We start from the raw sequence: 26,503 nt of genomic DNA on the forward strand, positions 1-26,503 counted from the left end.
CGAATACACTCCTTGATCTTCGAGATTAATTAGGGTGCAAAAAGGAAAGCTTGCAAACATGTCATCCTGTGGTAGCTGTAGTCAACATGTATTTGTAAATATTCTAATTTCTTCATGAACAAAACCTTTATTGCACTGGCCAGAAAACACACACAGACACGACACGATTCTGTAAAATTTTCCCTTTAATTTTTAACTGACTTTTTTTTTTTTGTTGTTGTTGGTTTTTCATCCCCCCACTCAGAGATGACTTACAAACACTCCCTTCAAGTCCCACCCCTTATTAAAGCCCCACCCCTTATTAAAGCCCCACCCCTACCGCTCCTCCTCATGGAATGGGCTGATATGAGTCCGGATTTTAAACAAGCAAGGACGAGTCTGGAACTCCCACAGAATGTAAGAATACAGACTAATAATGTACCAATGTGATCCTTCTTTCCTCTCTTTCTTTCGCGTGCACACGTGCGCAGTCTCGCTCTTACACTCTACTATAAACTAAAATGTAGGAACGCCACAGGCTTGACCACAAAGTCATTTCCCATGATTCCCCAGGCCTTGAGTGTGTGGATCCTACTGTGAAGGACCATCACTGTTTATCTGCTTATTTTTCTTCTTACAAAAAAAGGAGACAAAAAAAAACCTAGGGGTTCAAAAAAAAAAAAAAAAAAAAAAAAGAACCATTTTAATTTAGAAGACTCACCGACAGAGGACATACATATTTACAAACGCCAAAAAAATAAAAGTAAAATTGATCTCTCTCTCTCTCTTTTCTCTCAGACACACTTTCATATCTTCTTCCTTCCACTCCACCCAAAAAACTTCAGATATTCTTCTTTGTTATTTTTTTTTTTCAGCCAAAATAAAAGTTATGAAAATAGAGGTGATGCAGGTGGCTGCCTGCCGGCTGTTCTGCGCTAAGTGATGATGTAAGACGAGGTCACAGTTCGTCCCGATCCCTGAGGATGGTGTAACGGTTCTCGCTGGGTGCCAGCTTCTGGAATGAGCTCTCTGGAGGATTGCTGGCTGCCTCATTGTTCTCTTCCTGCTGAGACGCAAACACACACATTTACACGCTTCAGTTGCGTAAAGATGACATTTACAATGTAATAGAGGTGTAACAGCACACGTACCGAAATTTTTCGGTACAGGGTTTTCGGTTCGTTACACGCGGTTGCGAGTGCAATCTTTTTTACATGCGCAACATGGTTAAAATCAGAGTTCCCTCTGGAACGTATTAAATGGGGGACCGCAAGTTTGTTTAGTCTCCGCCTCACACTTTGAGCGAATTCGTTTTTATTATTATTAAACATGAAAACATACACAACAATTCCAGGGGTATTTGAAAAAACAAATACAAAAATAAATGAGGAACTAGAGTTAGCGCAGTGTCACTGTGGCCACTCACTTCGTACTGGAAATAAGATTTGTTTTGCGCATGCATGAAACGTGGCTAGCGGCTAATGCTAGTGGTATGTATTCTTTAGCGTTTTGTGTCCAGCTTTAAGAATTTCTTCTTAACGGAACAAAAAATCCTGACAATTCTGTATATCGAGGAAACGAATAAATGAAGGATGGAAGGAACGAAGACACTTGTTAAAGTATGCTGAAATGAATAGATCAGTAGATCATATCTTTAGAAAATGGAAAACAATTTAAGCGTACGTTTATAAAAAAAAAAAAAAAAAAAAAAAAAAAAAAAAAAAAGGTACGTTGCAAACCGTGAATTTTGTGTTCCGTTTCACCCCTACATTATATAGAACCTGTTGTTCTTTGCTTCACACTTTGAGCACTTTCTGAATGCAGTGTAGTATTACACTGTAAGAGATGACCACTTCATAATCTATATCAGATTGTGTGATTTATAGCAAAAGATTCTGGACATCATAAGATTTGTATGTTCCTTTTTAACACCTCATTCCACGTGCAGTCCCAATTTGCTCCTATAATAGTCTCCATCCTTTTGGGAAGATGTTCCACTAGATTTTAGAGTGTGCTTGTGGTTCATTTAAACTCATTCAAACCAGCGTTTCTGCAGGTTTTACCGTTTCAAATGTAAGACTTTTTAAGACCTGTATCGCAACGTCAAAAACATGCACACAAATACGTTGTTAGCAACTGGCCTTAACCTTAACCGAGCCCTAAATACATTTATCAAGCCAGGTATCGCTAAACTCACAAACTCACCAAAGCTGAAAAAGAAATTTACGTCTGTGGTACAATCCGAGAGAGACAGAAAGCTGATTGGCTGTTGCATGTTGCGTCTCATTTGTCGTTGTAATACAGCGAATTATATTTGGACTATCTAAAGAAAGAACTACAACACCACAGAAACTAACAAACAAAAACATTCTAAAGTGCTGTGGGAGCATTTCACTGAGCATCAGGGGTCGCGTTACATGATGATCGGAAAATTACGGCTTGTTTAACATTATTTGCGACCTACAATAGCGAATTTAAGACCTAAAATTTGAATTTTTTTAATTTTAGACTTTTAAAGACTCAGCAGAAACCCTGCGAACACAAGGGCGTTAGTAAAGTAAGATACTGATTAGGTAGGTGAGGTAAAGAGGCCTGGGGTGCAGTCAGAGTTCCTATTCATCCCAATAGAGTGGAACTCCGAGCTCTAAAGCAGGCAGTGGTGGACAATAACCGGTAAATGTAAACTGTAATTTACTATAACTGTATTTTACTGAAGTATTTGCATTCGGGGAGACTTTACTACGTTTCAAAGTGGATAACTTGGAAACTTGTTTTGGTTGCGGCTTTTTGGTATCTAACGTACAGTTCAGCATCAGTTCAACAGCAAGCAGAACATTTTTGAAAGGAATAAATGATGGAAGAAACTCCTGACTCTTAACTTGCCAACACCTGTGGCAAATAGTTGGAAAGGAGAACAAGTCCTTCATTTTTAAGTGCCTTCTCAGCCTGCCTTGTTCCTGTACGATTTCTTCTTACAAGAATTCTACTTCCAATCTAGCCGTAATAAATCATAGCACTTTGGATATTTACTTTTACTCAAGGGAAAGAGAGCACTTTTACTGGAATAATATATGTATTTCTACTTTAAATCAAGTACATAATTTGCGAACTTCGTCTGCCGCTGATCCACTTAGAGATCTTCCGCTCCATTCCATGTAAAGCATATCTTCATGGAGCTGGCTTCTATGACTTTTTGCAGGGAATGTAAAACCGAATGAGTAAAACTGGATATACATGTCTAAAGGACGGACTCGGTTTTCTCCATGCAGACGTCAGCACCGGTTACCGTGTGAATTATAGGAAAACATGCATTAATTCTTTTAGGCACAATCTATTTTTTTAGCCCCACAATGGAGCTCTAGTCTGATGTCTGGATTTGCCACATAGTAGTCTTTGATCATGGAAAAATAACCAGTCAAAATGTCATCTAAAGCTCTGGCTGTATTAAAGATAGTGGCTGATCCTTTGATGACGGTTCAAACGAGGCAGCTATCTAATGCGGTCACGAAACAAACATATGCGCTTCGGCCTGACGAGTCACCGTGTCTGTTAATAAATATGACGAAATGCAGCAGACTCCATTACCTGGTCTATCAAAAACAAATGCGATTTTGCTATCACTTAATACGTCCTCTAAAGGTTCAGGATGTTCATACGTTGAAAAACGGCTTATCGAGAAAGAGTTATAATCCTGACGTTAGCGTTCCCCTCTGCCGTTCCGATCGGAGCGAGCATTCAACGGTGCTCTCCTTGAAACATGTTCAGATGTCTAAAGCTGGATTTACACTAAAATTACAGCCGTCTTTCGAAACCAATCCTCGTCGAACTTGAGATGCTTCCAATAAAATTGTGGCAGAACCTGCCATAACCTGCTCTCAAGATTTTTACATGAGGATTGTAAAAATGGATTCCTTTTTAAATCTGGTTCCTCTTAATGTTTCTCTTTCCAAGATCATCTCAGGTTTTTTATTTGTAAAAATGTTTTGCCTCTGGTGTGCTCCTTGGGGGGGGGGGGGGGGGGGGGGTTTAGGGACAAATGTATGAATTTGAATAAAATTTATATTCTTATTATTTGTATTTCTGTGTGAAACAATTGAATGAACTAAAAGAATTTTTTTTAACAATAGACGGAAAGAATTGTTCAAAATGCGCTTGGGGTAATAAGGATATTTATTTCTCCCTATTAGCATGGTGTTTATATGTTTCGTCATTGCTGCTATCATATATTCAGTATGTTTGGATCCTTTACTTCTCGTCTTCAAATTAATTCATTTCACCCTCACTCTTCGAAATGTTCCACTAGTTTTGAGTGTGTTCTTGTGGAGGGTGAGGTGAGGAGGCCTGGGGTTCAACTGACACCAAAGGTGTTCAATATGGATGGAGTCAGATCTCTAACGTAGTCTACTTAAGATCTTCTAACCCATTTAAAGCAAGTCTGTATAGAACTGGCTTTGGGCACAGGGGCTTTTGGTAAATGTTTGGGAAAGAACCACATATGGCTTTAAGAGGAAGAAAACATAACTTTTGCCTTTATAGTGTCATTGTCCCAAAGCAGCTTTATAGAGCTAAATCTATCTATTATAAATTTTCAAATTTCAATTTGCACATTAGGGAAAAATTCCTCAAATGTATCCCTTATAAGCAAACCAGTGACAACAGTGTCACTCCCCTGACATAATATGAGGAGAAAACCTTAATAGGAACCAGACCTCAAAAGAGAACCCATCCTCATCTGGGTGCCACCTAAAGTCCATTCATTGTCAGAAGATCTTTATTTTTACTGACAGTTACCATGGTTTCTTTTTTCCCCCGTGTTAGTGTGAAACCTACACAAGTGAGCTACAGACTAAATACAGTAATCCCTCGATATATCGCAGATCAGACTTCGTGTATCAGGGATACCTGGGTTCTGATATGCAACTATTGCAGATGTAACGTGTTGTTTAGCAAAAATGTACTGTATTAGCGTAGTGAATTTATACAGTATCTGTACTGTAGAGTAACATGGTCCCTAAAACGCGCACCATCAACAGCTTCTGGTAACGAAACCACGCGGCAGAAGAGGAAGACAACGACTTTTCAAGAAGACATTGAATTTCTCGATATGCTTTGCTGCTGTTTCCCGCCGTTACATGCAGAATGAGAGCACATTCATTCTAAATCGCTTGAATTCCCTCCCTCTAGGGGAAACAAAATTCTGTTGGAAAATGCTGTGTGAAAACAATTTATAGTGCATCACTGTCTCCTAGTGTCAGTATGAGCCTAGAACAATGTATCTTGTTTCTTTTTTTCTAACTAGGGTTTGCTTTCTCAGAAACAAAATCTAACATTTAAGCTTCCTGAAGCAGAGTGGCTTAGGAGCTGTGCGAAGGAACGAATGTGAAACTGAAACAAAGTCTGGGGGGAAAAAACCATAAGCAAATCATCCTTCACCCGACTGGTTTTAAATTCTCATTCTCTAAACCTAAACCTTGGTCGGGCTCCTTGTTGCTCGGTATTATATATTCTGGGCATAAGTGAAGGGTGCCTGTTGACAGTTCTCGGTAAGACTCGTGGAGTCTGGGCTGAGATTCTGACCTGTCCTGGAGTGCTGTCGGTGGGATCCGGCCCATGGTGGAACTCTCGATGCAGCTTTCCTGAGTGAAGGTCCAAGACAAACTGCCGCAGTTTTCCTGGAACCCTGTAAACACAGACAGGAAAAAATAGGGTTTTTGTCTGAAAGCTAACAGTTGAAAATTAACTTGAGCTCGTGGGCTCTGTTTGATTCGATAAGTCATTGGCTATGAGGTCAGGAAAGCCTGTAAAGTCTGTAACGAGATAACGACGTTGTCTTGCCCACAGACGCCACGGTAACTCGAGATCCCGGCCAATCGGCAACATGAAAGTCTGCAGAGAGGTGAACTGATAACGCTGAGATTGAATAAATGGTACGCGGCGATCGCTAATGCAATACAGCATGTGCTGAATTAAGGGGGTTTCTGGAAATGCACTGTATTTAGTGTCCAAACCGGATAACAATAAAATTCAAAACAAATACAATATGTATACAGATGTACTCAGGGTTCCTACACATCTTTCATTTCAAAATTTCATACTTTTCCAGACGCCAATCAGATCACGCAGACTTCCCTAAAAATCTTTAAGACCATATTTTTCTCAAATAATGATTTTAAAATACAATCTCTTCTGTATGTCAGAGGACGAATCACTGATGTTTTCCATGTGTTTAGTCACACGGTCAGAGGCGCTGTACTGTCATGGCAACTGCTGCCTCACAACGTTACCACCAATTACAGCTGTGCAAATCCGGTCTAGCGCCGCCCTTTTGGCAGCGCTGAGAGTCTGCTCCTAACTCCACCAAAAGACATGTCCACATTAATGAGTTTTCGTTTGAAAACGCATGTTTCTTTCTCCGTTTTGGCCTCCTGTCCACACCGAGATATTGTCGAAAACGTAGCTTTTTGAAATTGTTCTTCAAAGTCGATTCATTTTGCAAATGCAGTTTTTGATGTTGCATTGTGGGCTGTGGAACAAAGGGTTTCCTGGCATGATGACACACTTTTAGTCGTTGCCGCATTATTTGAAATAGCCGAAAAGTAAATAAGGGGCGGACGGAAATGACGCCGGTCGAAGCGGCTTACGTTATGCTTATGCGCAGTACAGTGCCGCAGGCATTTTCAGATGTTTCAGTGTGGATGAGCAACTTTCGGGAAACGAAAAGTGTGGACACGGTGCGTTTTTTGTCCAAACGCCATTTTCGATTGTATCTGGATTAGTGTAGCCTTTGTTTTTATAAAATAATTGTTTTACAAATTCTTAATTTTATGTTTTAGAAAAGCGAAAAGGGCAATGTTATAAAAAAATAAATAAACTATTTTTCAATACACAGTGTTCTTTTTTTTTTTTTTTATAATAATCCAGACCTGGAAATCACACAAATCGAATTCCATAATTGTTCATGTTTGTCCAAAATGCGCAGGAGCCCTGTGTACTGTACGTGCTGATGACTACACAGACAACCTCTATATAAAAAATACTGTTAACTCACACACTGCTTAAATTATTTAAAGGAACTTGCCAAAAGTTAACGCCTAGAGCACTAGGATGTGTGTGCATGGGTGTGTGTGTGCGTGTGTGAGATGGTTTAAGGGTAAAGGAATAATTAGTATTTAATTGGAAAGTATCTGGAGATATAGATAACCTGCAAGGAGGTCTGGCTGCAATTATTCTCCACATACTAACACACACACACCTAATTAATAAGACGTTGGGAGGAAGACGGTGAGACAGGGTACTTACGAGAGGTCGCTGAATTCTGGGAAGACGTACATGTGGCGGAAACTGTCTATAGCAATGACGGGGCAGTCGGCGGGAGTCTTCTGGATGTGTAGTAGAGGGTGCCGAAACTTATCACAGTCGGCATGCAAGAAATTTATAGAACCTGAGAGAAAGACGGCGAAATATTAGGACGTAAACAAGATACACATTATTAAGAGCATCAAGAGCATTATTGACAATATTTGTGACTCAAGGTGACAGCTATCATTTCCACTTAGTTCCAGAATTATTGGCACCTTTAAAAGCGTGCTCTCAAAATCATTTTGAAAGTTTGTGCCATTTTTCTGCTGTGTATCCCTCTCTTCTGCTATATGTGTATCCCTCTCTTCTGCTATGTGTGTATCCCTCTCTTCTGCTATGTGTGTATCCCTCTCTTCTGCTATATGTGTATCCCTCTCTTCTGCTATATGTGTATCCCTCTCTTCTGCTATATGTGTATCCCTCTCTTCTGCTATATGTGTATCCCTCTCTTCTGCTATATGTGTATCCCTCTCTTCTGCTATATGTGTATCCCTCTCTTCTGCCATATGTGTATCCCTCTCTTCTGCCATATGTGTATCCCTCTCTTCTGCCATATGTGTATCCCTCTCTTCTGCCATATGTGTATCCCTCTCTTCTGCCATATGTGTATCCCTCTCTTCTGCTATATGTGTATCCCTCTCTTCTGCTATATGTGTATCCCTCTCTTCTGCCATATGTGTATCCCTCTCTTCTGCCATATGTGTATCCCTCTCTTCTGCTATATGTGTATCCCTCTCTTCTGCTATATGTGTATCCCTCTCTTCTGCTATATGTGTATCCCTCTCTTCTGCTATATGTGTATCCCTCTCTTCTGCTATATGTGTATCCCTCTCTTCTGCTATATGTGTATCCCTCTCTTCTGCTATATGTGTATCCCTCTCTTCTGCCATATGTGTATCCCTCTCTTCTGCCATATGTGTATCCCTCTCTTCTGCTATATGTGTATCCCTCTCTTCTGCTATATGTGTATCCCTCTCTTCTGCTATATGTGTATCCCTCTCTTCTGCTATATGTGTATCCCTCTCTTCTGCCATATGTGTATCCCTCTCTTCTGCTATATGTGTATCCCTCTCTTCTGCCATATGTGTATCCCTCTCTTCTGCTATATGTGTATCCCTCTCTTCTGCCATATGTGTATCCCTCTCTTCTGCCATATGTGTATCCCTCTCTTCTGCCATATGTGTATCCCTCTCTTCTGCCATATGTGTATCCCTCTCTTCTGCCATATGTGTATCCCTCTCTTCTGCTATATGTGTATCCCTCTCTTCTGCCATATGTGTATCCCTCTCTTCTGCCATATGTGTATCCTTCTCTTCTGCCATATGTGTATCCCTCTCTTCTGCTATATGTGTATCCCTCTCTTCTGCTATATGTGTATCCCTCTCTTCTGCTATATGTGTATCCCTCTCTTCTGCTATATGTGTATCCCTCTCTACTGCTATATGTGTATCCCTCTCTTCTGCCATATGTGTATCCCTCTCTTCTGCTATATGTGTATCCCTCTCTTCTGCTATATGTGTATCCCTCTCTTCTGCTATATGTGTATCCCTCTCTTCTGCTATATGTGTATCCCTCTCTTCTGCTATATGTGTATCCCTCTCTTCTGCCATATGTGTATCCCTCTCTTCTGCTATATGTGTGTCCCTCTCTTCCTTTACATGTGTATCCCTCTCTTCTGCTATATATGTACCCTTCTCAGTGATAAGCTGGCGTGCCACCTCCTGCTGGAACTTCTCTAGACTTGCTGTATCCTCCTTCTGGTGGAAGAGGATCAGGAATGGAATGCCTTCTTCTGTCAGCTCCTATACATACACAGAAGTACATATACATTTAGTCTAAATCTGGTTACAAGCATCACATCATACACAAGGAGAAGACTGTACACTTACACCCCATTCACTCGTTCGTGGATGCCATGCGGCAGCAACGTAATACATAAAATCATGCAGTCAGTTGCTTAATTGAATGTTTATGTCAAACATCAGAAAGGGGAAAGAAAATTGTGATTTTTAGTGACCGTGGCCTGTTTGCTGGTGTTGGACGTTCTTGTTTAGGTATTTCAGAAATTGACGAGATGAAAATAGGCATAGGAGAATGAGAGGAATGAACCCAAATCAACTGACATTGAGCACCTTCACCACAGTACTGTTTAACCCCCCCTTTTATTAACAAGGAGACACAGGAACATATGCATCAGAACCAGCAGGTTTAGGGCCAGCTTTCTTCCATCTACCATAACCCTACTGAACACACTACACCGCTAGGACACTGTATATACACTGTGTATAACGTTTGTACAGTCGTACATGCAATGCATATTCCAAATGTGTAAATTTATATATACACACACCACATACTCTACACACGTCTCGCACGATTACAATTTCTTTGTATGTGATGGCCTTTATATTTATTCATTTGCTGTGCGTAAATTTACAATATTTACACATTTACATATTTATTTGTACTTGTCAGTTTGCACTATTGCTACTATTTGATGCTAAACTCCATTCCATTGCTGCATCACTGCACTATGCAATGACAATACATATCTACCCATCCACCCATCTATCTATCTATCTATCTGTCCATCCAGCATTCCAGCCATCTATCTATCTGCCCAGCCGTCCGTCCGTCCATCCAGCATTCCAGCCATCTATCCATCCATCTATCTAGCTGAAAAGGAGTACAGGTGTTCCTAATTAAGTGGTGTTCGTGTATGCGTTTTACCTCTCCGTTCTCGAAAGTGATCTCTCGGACCAGCGGCACACACTTGTCCTGCACCCATGCATACGACAGGTCGAAGTTTGTTAGCGAGCCGAGATACACCATGTCCGGAACGGTCTCTCCGATCGGCTTATAGATAACATTATCGCCGCTGAACCGCTCAGGCTTAGACACCTCACTGAAAGCAGAGGAAAAAACATGGAATAAGTGTTATGCTATGAGAGGAACTATAGAAGGTTATAAAATGTGAGGTGAGGTTCTAGCAAGCCGATTGTGATTTCTTTAATACGATCCAGAATATGATCGGTGGATCGGCATAAAAGTTAATGATGCGATGTATCGATTTAAAAAAAGTGTGCGTCAAATACATTTGGCCTTTGTATCGCGATCCAGAAACACATTTGCATAGGAAAAAACTATTTATTTATATAGAATTATTAGTAGATGCTCAATACTTTTATTATTTAGAAAGTGACCAATAATTTGTGATCAATATTCAATATGTAGATTAATTTCTCCTCCCTAAGCTTTTTCTCAAGCGTGTTCTTTCAGCACCGCTTCTGTTACGTGAATATGACTCATCACTTCTACAGAGATCGAGGCGTGTCCTGAGAGTCACATAAAATATAGATTAACATGGCAGAGGTAGAGCTGCAATCTTCCTGGTGACACAACAGGAAAAGAAAGTCTGGTTATAGTGAATATTTATTTCTTTTTTTCACTACAAAGGCCTGTTCATGAAGTCAGAAGGCACTTAAGGAGATTTATGATTTGCTGTCTGTCTGAACCAAAGAAATCTGAGCCATGTTTTCCCCATCGCATCGTACTGCATTGAATCGCAGTGTTGAATCAAATCGAAATGGGATCGGACTGCATCACAATAGCGGTAAATCATATCGCATTGCATCGGTAGATGCTTCATATGTATCTTTAATGTATCGTAGACGCGAATTGCATCGGCTGCAGTTATAGAGATCCCTAGTAGATAGTAAAAAATAGAATGTGTGTTAAGTTTCGTGTTCTGGGTTAAGAAGTCAGCTGTGTTGGTGAGGGGAAAAAAAAAAAGTTTGTAGGGAGTGATTGTCAGCACAGAAACAATAAGCAAGCTGCAATTTGGAGGAAATATTTCAGATAAAAATGTATATTGAACACTGTAGAGAATCAAATGAAGCATGTGTAAAGAGCATGTAGTCCTGACTAATTATATTCTTTCACTGATTGGTGTGAAAAAAAGAAGCAGAAGGAAACTGATCGGTTTTCTTACCCAAACACTGCCAGGAAGACGCAGTCGTCTCTTAAGATATTCGCTACCCTTTCGTATGTGTGAAAGTTATCAGAGTTCTTCTGCTCAAAGTAGCCGATGATGGTTCGCTTACTCCTCTGAAACAGCGAGAAGAGAATGAGGAAAAAGGAGGAAAAAAGAGAGCAGAAATGCAAAAATGGCACATCTAGACAACTGATTGTGAATGAGCAAGTCTCTGTTTTATGTATGTACTCACATCTACTTTGTTGACCTCTTCCAGGCTGTGGATTTCTGTGATGGGGTCTACTTTCTGTTGCCGGATGAAGTCGGCAATGGCCGACACTGACCTTTGGCCTCGGTACTCTCTTTTCATCATCATCCCATTTCGGAAAAGCTTCAGGGTCGGGTACTTGCTGATCCGGTATCGTTGCGCTATATCAGCTAGAAAGAGAGAGCAAGCCAGCGGTTATATATATATACACACACACACAACACTGCGGCGAAAACCACATCAGATTCCACACTTTTGGTCCAAAATGGCAGAAATCTCTTCTTCCTTGGACTGAAAAAAACCAGTCCAGGTGATATTGTTCCATGCTGTGAAACTCGCAATGGCCCAAAGATGCTTCACAGATTTAAATACATTGAGAATATACATTTTATCATCGTAAATTTGTCCCTAACGTGTGAGCTACTGGTGACAATGGAACATCTCCCTGAAAACTATGACATTTTAAGAGGAACTATAGATATAAGTGAACCCATCTTCAGCTGGGTGACACCAATTATCCATTCATTATAGTTCTATCACTGTTGAGGTTATCAGCTGTTCACTAATGAACACTTGAATACAAAACTGTTAATGACAATTGTAGCCCTGAGCCATTCTAAATGACTGTTTTTTATTAATTACAGTCCAAATCCATCTTTATGGGTCTTTAATTTAGTCTGCGGCAGAAGCCTTATATTTAAGCTGCTCATGTGGAACCATCATCAGCGACTGGTATGCGAATGAAGAGAACTTTTTTTGCTCACCACAGATGCTAAAAGTGCTCGAGTTACTATAGACCAACGATACTCATGTTCATTTCATGTTTATATTTCAAAAAACATTACTTTTAGTTTCTGTTGATTTTTTATGCCATTTTAGATTTTAATAACTAATATATGGTGAGAGCCTTGATATTCACAGCATTTTCCTCAAAATTCTTCAAACAAAACCCCAAAATGTCAACATGAAAGAAATTTGTTTCAAATCTTTGAACATTTTTATTAAAAATAGAAATACAAATTATTGGATTGTAGTCTCTGCTCTAATTCATTCCAACTGTGCTTTATCGGTTTGAGGTCAGGACTCCACCAAACATTCCACTTTCCACAATGCAGTCAGACAAGCAACGTTCTCCTGGCAACCACCAAACCCAGACTTGTCCATCGGATTGCCAGTTACTCCAGAGAAGACGTCTCCACTGCTCTAGAGTCCAGTGGCGATGTGTTTACACCACTGCATCCGATGCTTAGCATTGCACTTGCCGATGTAAGTTTTGTATGCAGCTGTTTGACCATGGAAACCCATTCAAATCCAGGTTCTTGATTTCATACTATAACCATAGACGTAAGTGGAACGCCTGAATCCTTAATACCTTTGGCAATATAGTGTAGATAACTGATCTACAAAAGATACTAGAAAGACTACAATGACCTACAAAATGGGATGAGACTAATGAGACACAAGGCTGACATTTTGTATTTTAAACCTCTTTTTCACTTGTTGATCATTCTATAGGTAGCAATGATCGATAGTTTTAGTATACTGTCATAAACGCTCAAGGTATGCATTGCGAATCTATGATTCTAGATTCTACGATGTTTTTATTTATTTTATTATTTTTTTAAAGTCAGACCGTGGTTGGTTAAAAGTCGAAGTGTTTTAATGTTTTCTTTACTATTTCCAGTTCGGCCAGTTTGCGAAGTCATGAGCGGTTAAACCGATCTCTATCGCTATGCATTTCTGTGACTTGTTATTCTACATGTATTGCGTGCTCACTTCCTGATTTGTGGAATGAGATGTTTTAAAAAAGCACAAATCTTTTATTCAAGTAAGGCCTGGTAAAAAAAAGGGCCTTTTTTTCATTAAAGAACAATACTAAATATACAAGAAAAAATAAGACGAAATCATTTGTTTCTTTTTTGGGGAAAAAAATAAATAAAATAAAAATAACTAACTTCATTTACATCAATGTGCAAACAAATTATATAAATAGAAAATATAAAAAATTAATTTCAAATTACAAAAAAAAAAAAGTTCAATGCAATGTTTTTTTTTTTATTTATTTTTAAATGATCCCAAACTTTGGAACTTTCTGTCGGGTTCTTTGGCCTGAATTTCCACCATTTTTAATTCTACAGCATCTTTTGTGTTACCTGTCCAGGGGTCTTATTTCCACACTTTCCATGCAAAGGTTGTGATTTACAGTACAGACCAAAAGTTTATATATATTATATATACAGTACAGACCAAAAGTTTGGACACACCTGCTCATTCAAAGAGTTTTCTTTATTTTCATAACTATGAAAATTGTAGAGTCACACTGAAGGCATCAAAACTATGAATTGACACATGTGGAATTATATATGGAATTATATACATAACAAAAAAGTTAACTGAAAATATGTCATATTGTAGGTTCTTCAAAGTAGCCATCAAGAGAGTGCCAAGAGTGTGAAAAGCAGTAATCTAAGCAAAAGGTGGCTACATTGAAGAACCTACAATATGACATTTTTAGTTGTTTCACACTTTTTTGTTATGTATAAAATGTGTTAATTCATAGTTTTGATGCCTTCAGTGTGACAATTTTTATAGTCATGAAAATAAAGAAAACTCTTTGAATGAGAAGGTGTTATAGGTTTTATATATATATATATATATATATATACAGTGAGGAAAAAAAGTATTTGAACACCCTGCTATTTTGCAAGTTCTCCCACTTAGAAATCATGGAGGGGTCTGAAATTGTCATCGTAGGTGCATGTCCACTGTGAGAGACATAATCAAAAAAAAAAAAAAAATCCAGAAATCACAATATATTATTTTTAAACTATTTATTTGTATGATACAGCTGCAAATAAGTATTTGAACACCTGTCTATCAGCTAGAATTCTGACCCTCAAAGACCTGTTAGTCTGCCTTTAAAATGTCCACCTCCACTACATTTATTATCCTAAATTAGATGCACCTGTTTGAGGTCGTTAGCTGCATAAAGACACCTGTCCACCCCATACAATCAGTAAGAATCCAACTAGCAACATGGCCAAGACCAAAGAGCTGTCCAAAGACACTAGAGACAAAATTGTACACCTCCACAAGGCTGGAAAGGGCTACGGGGAAATTGCCAAGCAGCTTGGTGAAAAAAGGTCCACTGTTGGAGCAATCATTAGAAAATGGAAGAAGCTAAACATGACTGTCAATCTCCCTCGGACTGGGGCTCCATGCAAGATCTCACCTCGTGGGGTCTCAATGATCCTAAAGTAGGTGATAAATCAGCCCAGAAGTACCCAGGAGGAGCTGGTCAATGACCTGAAAAGAGCTGGGACCACCGTTTCCAAGGTTACTGTTGGTAATACACTAAGACGTCATGGTTTGAAATCATGCATGGCACGGAAGGTTCCCCTGCTTAAACCAGCACATGTCCAGGCACGTCTTAAGTTTGCCAATGACCATTTGGATGATCCAGAGGAGTCATGGGAGAAAGTCATGTGGTCAGATGAGACCCAAATATAACTTTTGGGTCATAATTCCACTAAACGTGTTTGGAGGAAGAAGAATGATGAGTACCATCCCAAGAACACCATCCCTACTGTGAAGCATAGGGGTGGTAGCATCATGCTTTGGGGTGTTTTTCTGCACATGGGACAGGGCGACTGCACTGTATTAAGGAGAGAATGACCAGGGCCATGTATTGCGAGATTTTGGGGAACAACCTCCTTCCCTCAGTTAGAGCGTTGAAGATGGGTCGCGGCTGGGTCTTCCAACATGACAATGACCTGAAGCACACAGCCAGGATAACCAAGGAGTGGCTCTGTAAGAAGCATATCAAGGTTCTGACATGGCCTAGCCAGTCTCCAGACCTAAACCCAATAGAGAATCTTTGGAGGGAGCTCAAACTCTGTGTTTCTCAGCGACAGGCCAGAAACCTGACTGATCTAGAGAAGATCTGTGTGGAGGAGTGGGCCAAAATCCCTCCTGCAGTGTGTGCAAACCTGGTGAAAAACTACAGGAAACGTTTGACCTCTGTAATTGCAAACAAAGGCTACTGTACCAAATATTAACATTGACTTTCTCAGGTGTTCAAATACTTAATTACAGCTGTATCATACAAATAAATAGTTTAAAAATCATATATTGTGATTTCTGGATTTTTTTTTTTTAGATTATGTCTCTCACAGTGGACATGCACCTACGATGACAATTTCAGACCCCTCCATGATTTCTGAGTGGGAGAACTTGCAAAATAGCAGCGTGTTCAAATACTTATTTTCCTCACTGTATATATATATATATATATATATATATATATATATATATATATATATATATATATATATATATATATATAAAGCGTGTACCTGTAACTAAACTAAACTAAACTCTGAGTCCTGCATATGCACAACGTGGAGACACAGAAGGCGAGAATGAAGTATTCGAATTACATGAGGAATCATTTCAGCCCTATATTTAAGTGTTCACAAATATTTGTCCTACAGTGTATATATATAAAAAAAAAAACATTTATGCACAAACTGAAAAAGTAAAGTAAAAATGAAGTGAAAAAAGCAAGTAAAAGTAAGTACAAATAAAATGAAGTGTGGCTGAACAGCCAGTGAGTGGAGAAAGAGAAAGAGAAGCAAGACAGGAAAAAGCGAGAGTGCAGATGAAAGGAAACCCCACACTGAGGGTTAAATACTCCAAAGCTCATCGGGTGGAATCTGGCTCTGTCTGTCACACACAGACAAACGTGCAGCGACACACACCCGCTTGAGCGGCAGGGGATCTTTGAGCCGCCGTTACTTCACAGAAGATGCAGTTTTGTCATTAAACCATCAAACACTTTATGGGCCATCAATAATTCTGTTTAATTTATTTTATCTGAAAGGCTAAACTGGGGTGTGTGTGTGTGTGTGTATACTCACTATGTTGGTCACAATCCACACGGGCAAACACCACCTGTGTACGGTCTGGATATTCTTCTTTCACCACATTTGAGGCTTCCTCGAAGATAGGGTGCAGCATTTGACTGAACCGACACCTGAACACACAGAAACAAAGAGAGCAAGAGACAGATAAAGTGAGATAAATAGAGAGAGAGAGAGAGAGAGAGAGAGAGAGAGAGAGAGAGAGAGAGAGAGAGAGAGCGAGAAAGAGAAAGAGAGAGAAAGCACATCAAGGGTTTAACAAGAACAAATCCATATACACACCATATAAAATACACGATACTTCTAAAGGTTCGTTTGAATAATCTAAAGGACTTGAAAGTGAAAAAATAAATACTAGGTGGGGAATCGTTTATACCTTCTAAAAGCAAATGATATCAGAAATCTGATTTGATGACTTTTTTTTTTAACATCAAATGTATCTAAAAATGGAGGGACAAAAAACACTTTCATAAAGAAATGTGTTTATAATCAAGGTTTCCCCCTAATATACTTTACTTTTGTTATGAAATAAACATAACTCTAAACATTTAATCCTAAAAAGTAACTAATGACACCGATGCCTTAATGTTGAAATTAATGGAGCGCACCTCTAAGGATATTTACAGCGTCACAGAAAAAAAGGTATGCATGCAGAATTCACTTTTTCTCCAAATTATATATATATATATATATTTTCATTTTCATTTCATCTTCTCCCGCTTATCCGTAATTCGGGTCGCGTGGGAAGCAGTCTAAGCAGATTCCCCAGACACTTCTCCGTGTCCGGGGATCGGGCTGTCCCTTACGGTCCCTCCTGCAGGTGGTTAGACCCACGGGAAGGCGGCCCCACGTCGCTCCGACGTCATGGTCCTTGATTTATTTTTCTCGTAAGGGTCCCCTGGAGCATAGAGGGTTAAGGGCCTTGCTCAAGGGCCCAAGAGTGGCAGCTTGGCGATACCGGGGCTTGAACCCCCGACCTTCCGATCGGTAACCCAACGCCTTAACCGCTGGAGCCACCACTCCCCATATATATATGGGGCATTACGTTAAAAGAAAAAGCCCATAATTACCTCAGACATAAGGGAACTGTACAAAACCACAGAAAGCAATACTCACCAGTCTGCATAAAAGTTGACTAAAGCCACTCCAGCATTGTCTGTAGAAGAGCACAGCGTAAGGCATTTCAAAACACTGCAATAAACACAACCTGAGAGCACACACACACACACACTCTCTCTCTCTCTCTCTCTCTCACACACACACACACACACACACACACACACACACACACACACACACACACACACACACACACACACACACACACACACACACACACACACTAAACAAGCACTTACTGAGAATTTCGTCAATGTTCCCAGCATCCAGAGTAGTGATCTCCCCTTGCCCTGGAGTGTACAGCCCGGTGATCTGAAAACATACAAACAAACACCACCACGTCACCTTAGCAATAAAATCCAGTCAGGATTAGAACAAATATTTCGTTCAACTCATCAGGAGTGTGTGTTGAGTTTGATGAGTACTGTTTTCTGTTTTGTTGAAGAAAAAGAAACACCTATTAGAGTAAAACGATTGCTGATGTTCTGAAGCTGAAGTGTGTTAAAGACGTGTTCAAACACTACACACCGAGGAGGAGTTTTTATTAAACATGTAATCTGAAACATCACACTTGAACAGATTAGCATATTACACTCGTTGCAAATAATACAAACGATCTCACATTAGCATGTATGAGCTAGTAACTTGCTTTTAACTTACAAGTATGACTGACTAAATTATCCCTGAGAGGATGAAATGAAATAGCTCTTATATATCATTCTTTATTGATATCTCTGGTAACAAAAAAATCATGTTTGTACCCTCTGGCAAAAAGTCTGTGACTAAGCTTTTGGCCGTTAACACATTAAGACGTCATTTGGTTCTGGCTAGCATCTTTATTTTCCACTCGGCTACATGTTTGAATGACTGCACAGTGCGCTAGCACTAACAATACAGATCCAGTCAGTGTCTCTGAACCAAGGCTCAGTTTTGTCTCCGTTTCCACGTTCTGAATATGGAGATTGTCCATCATTTGTTTCAAGCTGACAGGGTTAATGAAACTAAAAAAGGCCCACAAACACCCACAGCATGATCTTGGGTCATAGTGCAGCAGGTGATGAAATACGCAAAGACAGATTTTCATGTGGTGGGATGTGCACAGAAAAATTATCATGTGGTTCAGCAAGGGTTTTTTGTGCCACAGAGAGCTACGGCAACAAACTGAGTTGTGTAATCTTTAAACAATACAAAAAAATTTATTTTGTTTTTATGACTTCTGCCTCTGTTTGATGTACAAGTGAAGCAAAAAAAAAAAATGCTTGAAGCATTAAAAAGAACCTGCTTGCTCGGGACAACTGAAAATGAAAACCAAGTCGAAATAACTTATTTGAAAAAATGTAAAATAAAACCAAATGTGGCAATATAATCAAAATCAAAAAAATATAATTTGAGACCCTTTAAAACAAAATAACCAAAATCTTAACTGTTCTATTAGACAGCAAACTTAACAAGACCACACTTTAGAACCATTTCACAAATATTACGCAAAGAAAAATCATTTCCAGATCCATCAAGATTCACTCGAACACTTCTGCATTGATGTCTGCTGCCAAAGATTATACCTTTACATAGGCTTATCAGGGTTTATCAGCCCCCCAACAACTCCTTTCTCTAAAAACTGAGACAGGTTCCTCGACCCCGAGTTCAGCAAAGTGGCGTCAGACAGTTGCGTCATGGACGGTACACAAAGTAGCAGTTTTACTTGTAAATAAGTTCCAATGTATATACAATTATTCTCTTGTTAAGTCTATAACAATAACCACATCACCTTTAGTTGGCCAGCTCGGTTGCTTGCAAAAGACTAACAAAAGCTGCTCCCTCGTTTCTAGCTCAAATTCCTTGCTTCTGGGTTTATCTCAATATATCATTTTGAAGTGTGTGATTTTGTGAAACAAAACATACTATAGAAGCATGGAGATGATGCCTGAGGAATGGAGAAAGACTGTGTTGGTACCAATTTTTTAAGAATAAGGGAGATGTGCAGACCTGCAGTAACTACAAGGGAATTAAGTTGATCAGTCACATCATGAAGTTATGGGAAAGAATAGTGGAAGACAGGCTGAGGGAAGAGGTAGCCATCTGTGAGCAACAATATGGTTTCAGGAAGAACAATACAGATGCAATATTTGCTTTGAAAATGTTGATGGAGGAGTATAGAGAAGGTCTAAAGGAGTTGCATTGTGTGTTTGTGGATTTAAAGAAAGCGTATGACAGGGTGCCGAGAGAGGAGTTGTGGTATTATATGAGGAAGTCAGGTGTGTCAGAGAAGTTTATGAGGGTGGTGCAGACATGTATGAGGACAGTGTGACAAAAGTGAAGTGTGCAGTAAGAACGACAGACTGGTTCTAGATGGAGGTTGGATTGCATCAAGGATCGGCTCTGAGCCCTTTCCTGTTTGCGGTGGTGATGAACAGGTTGACGGAAGAGATCAGACAGGAGTCTCCCTGGACTATGATGTTTTGCGGATGATATTGGTATTTGTGGTGAGAGTAGGGAGCAGGTTTACAAAAGCCTGGAGAGATGGAGGTACGTGCTGGAGAGAAAGGGAATGAAAGTCAGTAGGAGTAAGACAGAGTACATGTGTGTGAATGAGAGGGAGGGCAGTGGAGTGGTGCAGTTGCTGGAAGAGGTGGTGAAGGTGGAGGAGTTCAGGTACCTGGGGTCAACAGTGCAAAGTAATGGAGAGTGTGTTAGAGAAGTGAAGAAAAGAGTGCAGGCAGGGTGGAGTGGGTGAAGAAGAGTAAAAACAGGAGTGATTTGTGATAGAAGGGAATCTGCAAGAGTTTAAGGGAAAGTTTATAGAACTGTGGTGAGACCTGCGATGTTGTATGGTTTAGACACAGTCTCATTGAGTAAAAGACAGGAGGTGGAGCTGGAGGTAGCAGAGAAGTAAGGTTTTCTTTGGGAGTGACGAGGATGGACAGGATTAGAAATGAGTTTATTAGAAGGACAGCGCATGTAGGACGTTTTGGAGACAAGGTGAGGGAGGCGAGATTGAGATGGTTTGGACATGTGCAGAGGAGGGACATGGGGTAGGAGAATGCTGAGGATGGAGCCACCAAGAAGGAGGAAAAGAGGAAGGCCAAGGAGAAGGTTTATGGATGTGGTGAGGGAAGACATGCAGGTAGTTCATTTGAAAGAGGCAGATGTACTATGGAGGACAGGGTAGTATAGAGACTGCTGAACCGCTGAGGCTCGTCAATGACTCGTCTAATGGTCAGCAAAGAAATTTTACCAAAATGGATTTATTATGTCTTTCTTCTTTAGTACCTGCATTATGCGGATCATAAAGTTTCAGACGTTTAATTTATGAATGTGCCAATTATTTTTGAGAAAATTAAACCACATGCCCCCTTAAAGTCTCTTGGTTTTAACCTCATCTGATGCAAATTGCTGATGAATATAAAAAAAATCACAAGGTTACCTTTCACTATCATTGAAACTCACCCTGCTAGTTGGAACTATCTAACCAGTGAGGACACCTCTGGCCCAATGCCTTTTGCTGTAGGTGAGGAAAGTCCACAAGAAGTCCAGAGGTTGGGTCGATACATCACACCTCCATCTCACTAACTTAGAAGTGTGACAAAGAATGTCTTTTGCACTGATGATTTTTGTGTATTATGTTCCTTTTTAATATGGTAATACATCTAAGTCATGATAAATATTTTTTTGTAACTTTTAATTAAAGATTTGAAAGAACACATGCTGGTCGTGAAAAAAAGTAAACATTAATTATTAAACAAAAAGTTTCAAATCCTCTCAATTTGCACATTCTGGCAGATTTCCAGATACGTGTTTGACAAATAATGTAGCTGGAGGACATCTGCAGTAAAAACAATTTTTTTAAAATCCCATGCGTGCTACATACGCCTCATCTGAACACAAATAGGTCGTTTCTATCCGGAAAGTATTCACAGCGCTTCACTTTTTCCACGTTTTGTTATGTTACAGCCTTATTCCAAAATGGATTAAATTCATTCTTTTCCTTAAAAAATCCTACAAACAATACCCAAGGATCCTACAAACAATATTCCAGGAACAAGTGAAGCGCTGTAAATATTTTCCGGGTGCATTGTAAGTGTTTTTTGTAGAAGTTGTGGCTGCACAACTCGTAGTAAGCCAGTTGTTCATATGACCAAAACCATGAACGTGGTTCTTATAAAACAAAGTAAAAAAAACAAGTTTAAACGCAATCTTAACTGACATTATGATTCAGACAGAATATCGTCTGGGGCTATAGCAGTTTTATAGAAATTTAAAATATGGCAAAAACTTACCCAGACACATGCATGAACAGATATTGATTGATTGACAGATTGGGAAGGGGCTCATAATCCCACAGAAACCCCAGCAATAATTACAGCACCGTATTATCTATTACATTGTCGGTATTTATCACGTGGTAATTATAAGATGAAACAGCGAGGGGTTGTGAGGGAAAGCATCATGCTGAGCCAATACTGTTGACTTTTTCAAAAACACTGATTAAAATATGTTTAAAAGAACACGGTAAGCTCATATCGCCATGACTAGCTGTGGAACCAACCTTACTACTCAAATATTGTATAATACCGCTATAGCCAGATAGACCATACCAGCAACAGACCAGACTTTAGCCTTGGGACCAGTAATCTCTCAAACCAGTATGCTGCATATTAATATATTGAGATACTATGGTACTGTCTAGTAACATAAACATGCATATATGTACAATTACATTCTGGTAAAAAAAAAAAATTGCTTGATAATTTTCATAAAAAAAATTCCATTCCTGTGTAAAAAGTTCATTTGAATAAACATGGTATCCCACAGGTCTTTTTTATAGGTCCTGTTCATTTTGTAAAAAGGTAATATTTCTTAAATTTTACAGATTATTTTTTAATTACCCCTTCAAATGAACATTGAATATCTTACATATTAAAATAGCCAATTGATGAATATTTAATTTATTGTTTTTAATCGAATGTATTGCATTGTATGTTCGTCTTTGACTCTTTAATATCACCATTTCCTTAGCCATTTTTTTCCCATCCATAGCCATTTTTTTTTTTAACTGTCCATCATTCCTTCCATCCAATTTATAATTATTATCTTTGTCAGGCCTTCCCATAGTCTAAACTACTAACTAAACTAAGATACAAAGATCTTTCCAAAATAATGAACACATCGCAAAATAAATCGTACTACTCGTTGTGAATCCCACCACTTGCTGCACTACACACCCTGGCAAAGAAGCAAACATGATCTAATATGTGTGTGTAGAACTTTTACAGCGATACAAATGACCAAATAACATAGGGATACAATCGGCATGAACAATTTTACATTCAGGTGTCAATCCGTGAACAACTGATAACATCAACATTAACTATAATGAACGTATATCCAGTGTCTGGTGGCATTCTAGATAAGGAGAGGCCTTTTGAGTCTAGTTCCTATTACAGTTTCTTCCTTATATGATCTCAGGGAGTTTTTCCTCACAAACCATTGCCTCAGGGAAATAGTAGCTCGTTGTTTAAGACTGTTGTAGTGAAAAGTTGGACTTCTGATTGGAAGGTTGTAAGTTCAAATCACAGGACCACCATGCTGCCTATGCTGGGCCCTTGAATAAGGCCCTTAACCCTTAACTGCTCAATATAAGTGAGATTATTTTAAGTGGGTAAACGGTAATGTAAGGTAACTCTGGTTCGCTCAGTAGAAAAAAACTTGCAGAGATTAATTGCTTACTTTAAATTAATTATCGAAAAGCTGCTTCATAACCATGTTGTGAAAACAAACAAAACACAAATTAAATGAGCTGTGACGGACATGTTCTCAGTTCTCTAATATCCATCAGCAAATGATTTCTGCTGTATTTTAAATAAATAAATAAAAAAAAAAAAAAAAAAAAAAAAAAAAGGTGTGCCTTATCCTTCATCTCTCACAGGATTGACGCCACGTGTGCTCTTCTGAATCACAAATTTGCTTAAGGGTTCATTGATATTTGCTTAAGGACAGGATACAAACATTCTTTAAACTTTTTCGTGCGTACATGCAGAACTGCCACATTATGATTTTGCGAAACAGGTCGGTATCGTCATCTGACTTCTACAAGAAACAAGCAGCTTGGTGTGTTTCTATAATGATAGCGAGCTCAGGGTCCAGTAAATAAATTAAAAAAAAGATTCGAAAACATATTTAAACACATGCGCACACACACAGTCCACAAGCCATATGGCAAGCACAGCCATATTGGCAGCCAGTGCACAGCGCTGCTTAAAAATCGTCAACTAATCTCACTCCTACTGTCAGCAAAACATAACAGAAGTACAAACGAGCCAATTCCAAGATTAATCCACAATCCACACAATACGGCATGCTGCCATCGTTAGACCTCCTAAGATCCTGGCATAATGAGAAGAGCAACACCAACTGCCACAATAGACACAGCAGATGAGGTAATACATACTAACAAAGCCTAAAGGACTGTTCAGCAACATCATGTCACGATAGCGCCGTGATATTTGGGCTCTCATTGCTCTGAAAACTTTTAGGACTCTTGCTCTGAGACTACTTCTCAGGACAAGTTTTACAGACCATTTGCTATTGTTCAGCAATAGCTTCAAGCTAGACAAGTTTAAAGGCAGTCAAAAAATAGTTTCACTATCACAACAATCTGTAAATAATGTAGCAACGGATAAGGAGAAAGAGTTCCATGGGTGTCAGCAAATAAATGCCAGTATTACAAAAAACCTGCATGCCTCGACTTTGGTGAAGGAAAATATAGTCGGCGAATGACAATTTAAAGAACATGGTTCTTCTGTCTGTCTGTCTCATACATATGCCTAAAAATATATCTGACCTTTGTGAAAATGGTTTGACCCTTCATCTTAAGAAAACATGATGATCCAGAATGCAAAATTGGTCTTAAATTCACTTTCTGTCAATCATTTTATACAGACATCCTCACATCTGTTTACTCGACCCTTGAAAACAGGTTAATGTTGTAGTATAAGAAGGGCTTATTAAAAAGAAAACCGGATCACGGCTGCACTCATGACAATGTGCGATGACTGCAGAATTATTTTTTTGCATTCTTGTACGGATGTTTTATAACGACATATCCCACACTTGTTACATCTTTAATGTGATTTTCCAACTAACAAAAATTCAGAGGAAAAAAAACCCGAATTTCCCTAATTGCATAAGTCTGAACACCCTACAGCACCCATTCTGAAAGGGTGTACAGAGTTATGCAATCAGGGTTTTGTCTTATTATTTTTTTTTTACTTAAAATGTTCCCCATTATTAAACATTTCAATGGATTTGTTGGCTAATCACAGTAAAGATGCAACAAGTCTGACATTTATGTCGTTTATGTTTTAACTTTTAAAAACTTGCAATTTCCTAAAAATGTGTAGACTTTTTCTATCCACTGTGTATACATTATATAATAAATTTATAAACACAGATTGTGTACAGTCTCTCTAATATATGTACAGACGTTTTGTAGATACAGAAGAAATCATATACAATAATATTATTTTTTAATATTAATATTGTACATGTAAACTGTTCCTGTATTAAGAACTGGGTTACATTTACATCATTCAGAGAACAGCACAGCGCTTTAAACCAGTTCCGGGTTGCCAGCCAATAGGATTAGGCCACAACAGAGAACTCGACCAATCAGGTTTGTCTTCGCGGAAAGGACGGAAGTGAGTGGAATGCATCCCGAAATGACTCCACAAACTTGTGTTAAAACATTCAGAGGTTTAGACGAATATTAAAGAAGTCAGTTTAGGGGTGTAGGGGTCTGTCTAATGTAAGTGACACGCTGACAGACACACTGACGAACACACACACGTACACCAAGCCAACTTCCTACTTCTATTTCTGCTCGTTCAAATTCTTCATAACTGACGCGTTGCTTCAGTTCTTCAGCTTCAACTTCAACTCTTGTGTTTTTTCCCCCTTCACATTAAACCCCAGAACATGTTCTTCTGATGTGCTCATCAGAATCCCCCTAGCACCACTCATAAACCCGGTCTATTTAGATTAGCAAGCACTGCCTTGACCTGATACACTGTGGCTACCTAATGATCCTTCAACCAGCTTTAATATACCATAAACATGCCCATACAAAAGATAACTGGGGGTTGAAAATAATGCTGATGATTCATTAGGGAATAATAAGGATGTATAAGGAGATCAGATCAGACAGCTAGGCATCTCATTAGACCTGATTGAAAAACGTTGGAAAGCTGATTAATTATCATGCCGGATAATAGTCTTTGGTGATAGTTAGTGGGAAAAGTAAGCAGTCGTGCTAACTAGCTAGAAAGCAATCAATCAGATCGGTGCACATACATACATACATACATACATACATACATATACATATACACACACATACTCGCGCGCGCGATCTGCACGCAAAGCTCACATCAAACTGAAATACACACTATACAAGATCCCTGGTATTAACTTGCACCTATGATCGAGCCAAAACCGGAGTCTGCTTTTCAATCCCACTGCATGCAACTCAACTCCTAGCTAGCTTTCGATGCTAAATGGCTAGCGTGCTAGCATAACTTCTAGAGCATAAGAAGTCCTATTTATGACAAATGAATTATACACGGTGATGCACGCGGATATGCACAAACGCTTACCAGGAGTATGGTGAAATAGTGAAGATCAGAGACGGGCGTAAATAAAGTTAATTTCATTGTACAGTGGGAGTTGAGCGGGGATCCGGATGGTAAACGTTTCCAGTCTCTCGATACCACCTCCTCACTCATCTGCCGCAAGGAAACGACGCACACTCCGCCGACCAGACTCCCGGAACTTCAGGGAATTCCGGATGTCTACATGTTAATTATGGGTAATGTAGTTTTTTAAACA

At 39.2% G+C, this 26,503-nt stretch overlaps 1 protein-coding gene across 2 annotated transcripts; it reads right to left on the minus strand.

Moving 5' to 3' along the window:
• Window positions 1-167: 167 nt before the first annotated feature.
• erp44 (endoplasmic reticulum protein 44) lies at window positions 168-26,437 on the minus strand. 2 transcript variants are annotated; one of them, XM_083529993.1, is made up of 11 exons: window positions 26,272-26,437; window positions 17,860-17,932; window positions 17,618-17,657; window positions 16,499-16,614; window positions 11,565-11,749; window positions 11,330-11,445; window positions 10,069-10,243; window positions 9,029-9,140; window positions 7,279-7,420; window positions 5,557-5,659; window positions 168-1,042 (listed from the first exon to the last, which is right to left on the minus strand). In XM_083529993.1, the coding sequence occupies exons 1-11, from the start codon at window positions 26,398-26,400 to the stop codon at window positions 938-940; spliced, it is 1,296 nt and encodes a 431-aa protein (XP_083386119.1). In that variant the 5' UTR covers window positions 26,401-26,437; the 3' UTR covers window positions 168-937. The 2 variants fall into 2 exon arrangements, with proteins under 2 accessions (XP_083386119.1, XP_083386118.1); XM_083529992.1 differs by having other exon boundaries at window positions 168-1,045; window positions 26,272-26,430.
• Window positions 26,438-26,503: the final 66 nt, after the last annotated feature.

Source organism: Silurus aristotelis (assembly GCF_946808225.1).
Source record: "Silurus aristotelis genome assembly, chromosome: 25".
Taxonomy (NCBI): Eukaryota; Metazoa; Chordata; class Actinopteri; order Siluriformes; family Siluridae; genus Silurus; species Silurus aristotelis.

Excerpts from the sequence above, each read along its gene's own strand:
- erp44 (XM_083529992.1), bottom strand. The coding sequence starts at position 26,400 with ATGAGTGAGGAGGTGGTATCGAGAGACTGGAAACGTTTACCATCCGGA. Across the intron at positions 11,750-16,498 it reads TGTGGATTGTGACCAACATA|CTGATATAGCGCAACGATAC; the intron begins GTGAGTATACAC and ends CTCTCTTTCTAG. Across the intron at positions 1,046-5,556 it reads CCGACAGCACTCCAGGACAG|CAGGAAGAGAACAATGAGGC; the intron begins GTCAGAATCTCA and ends TTTGCGTCTCAG.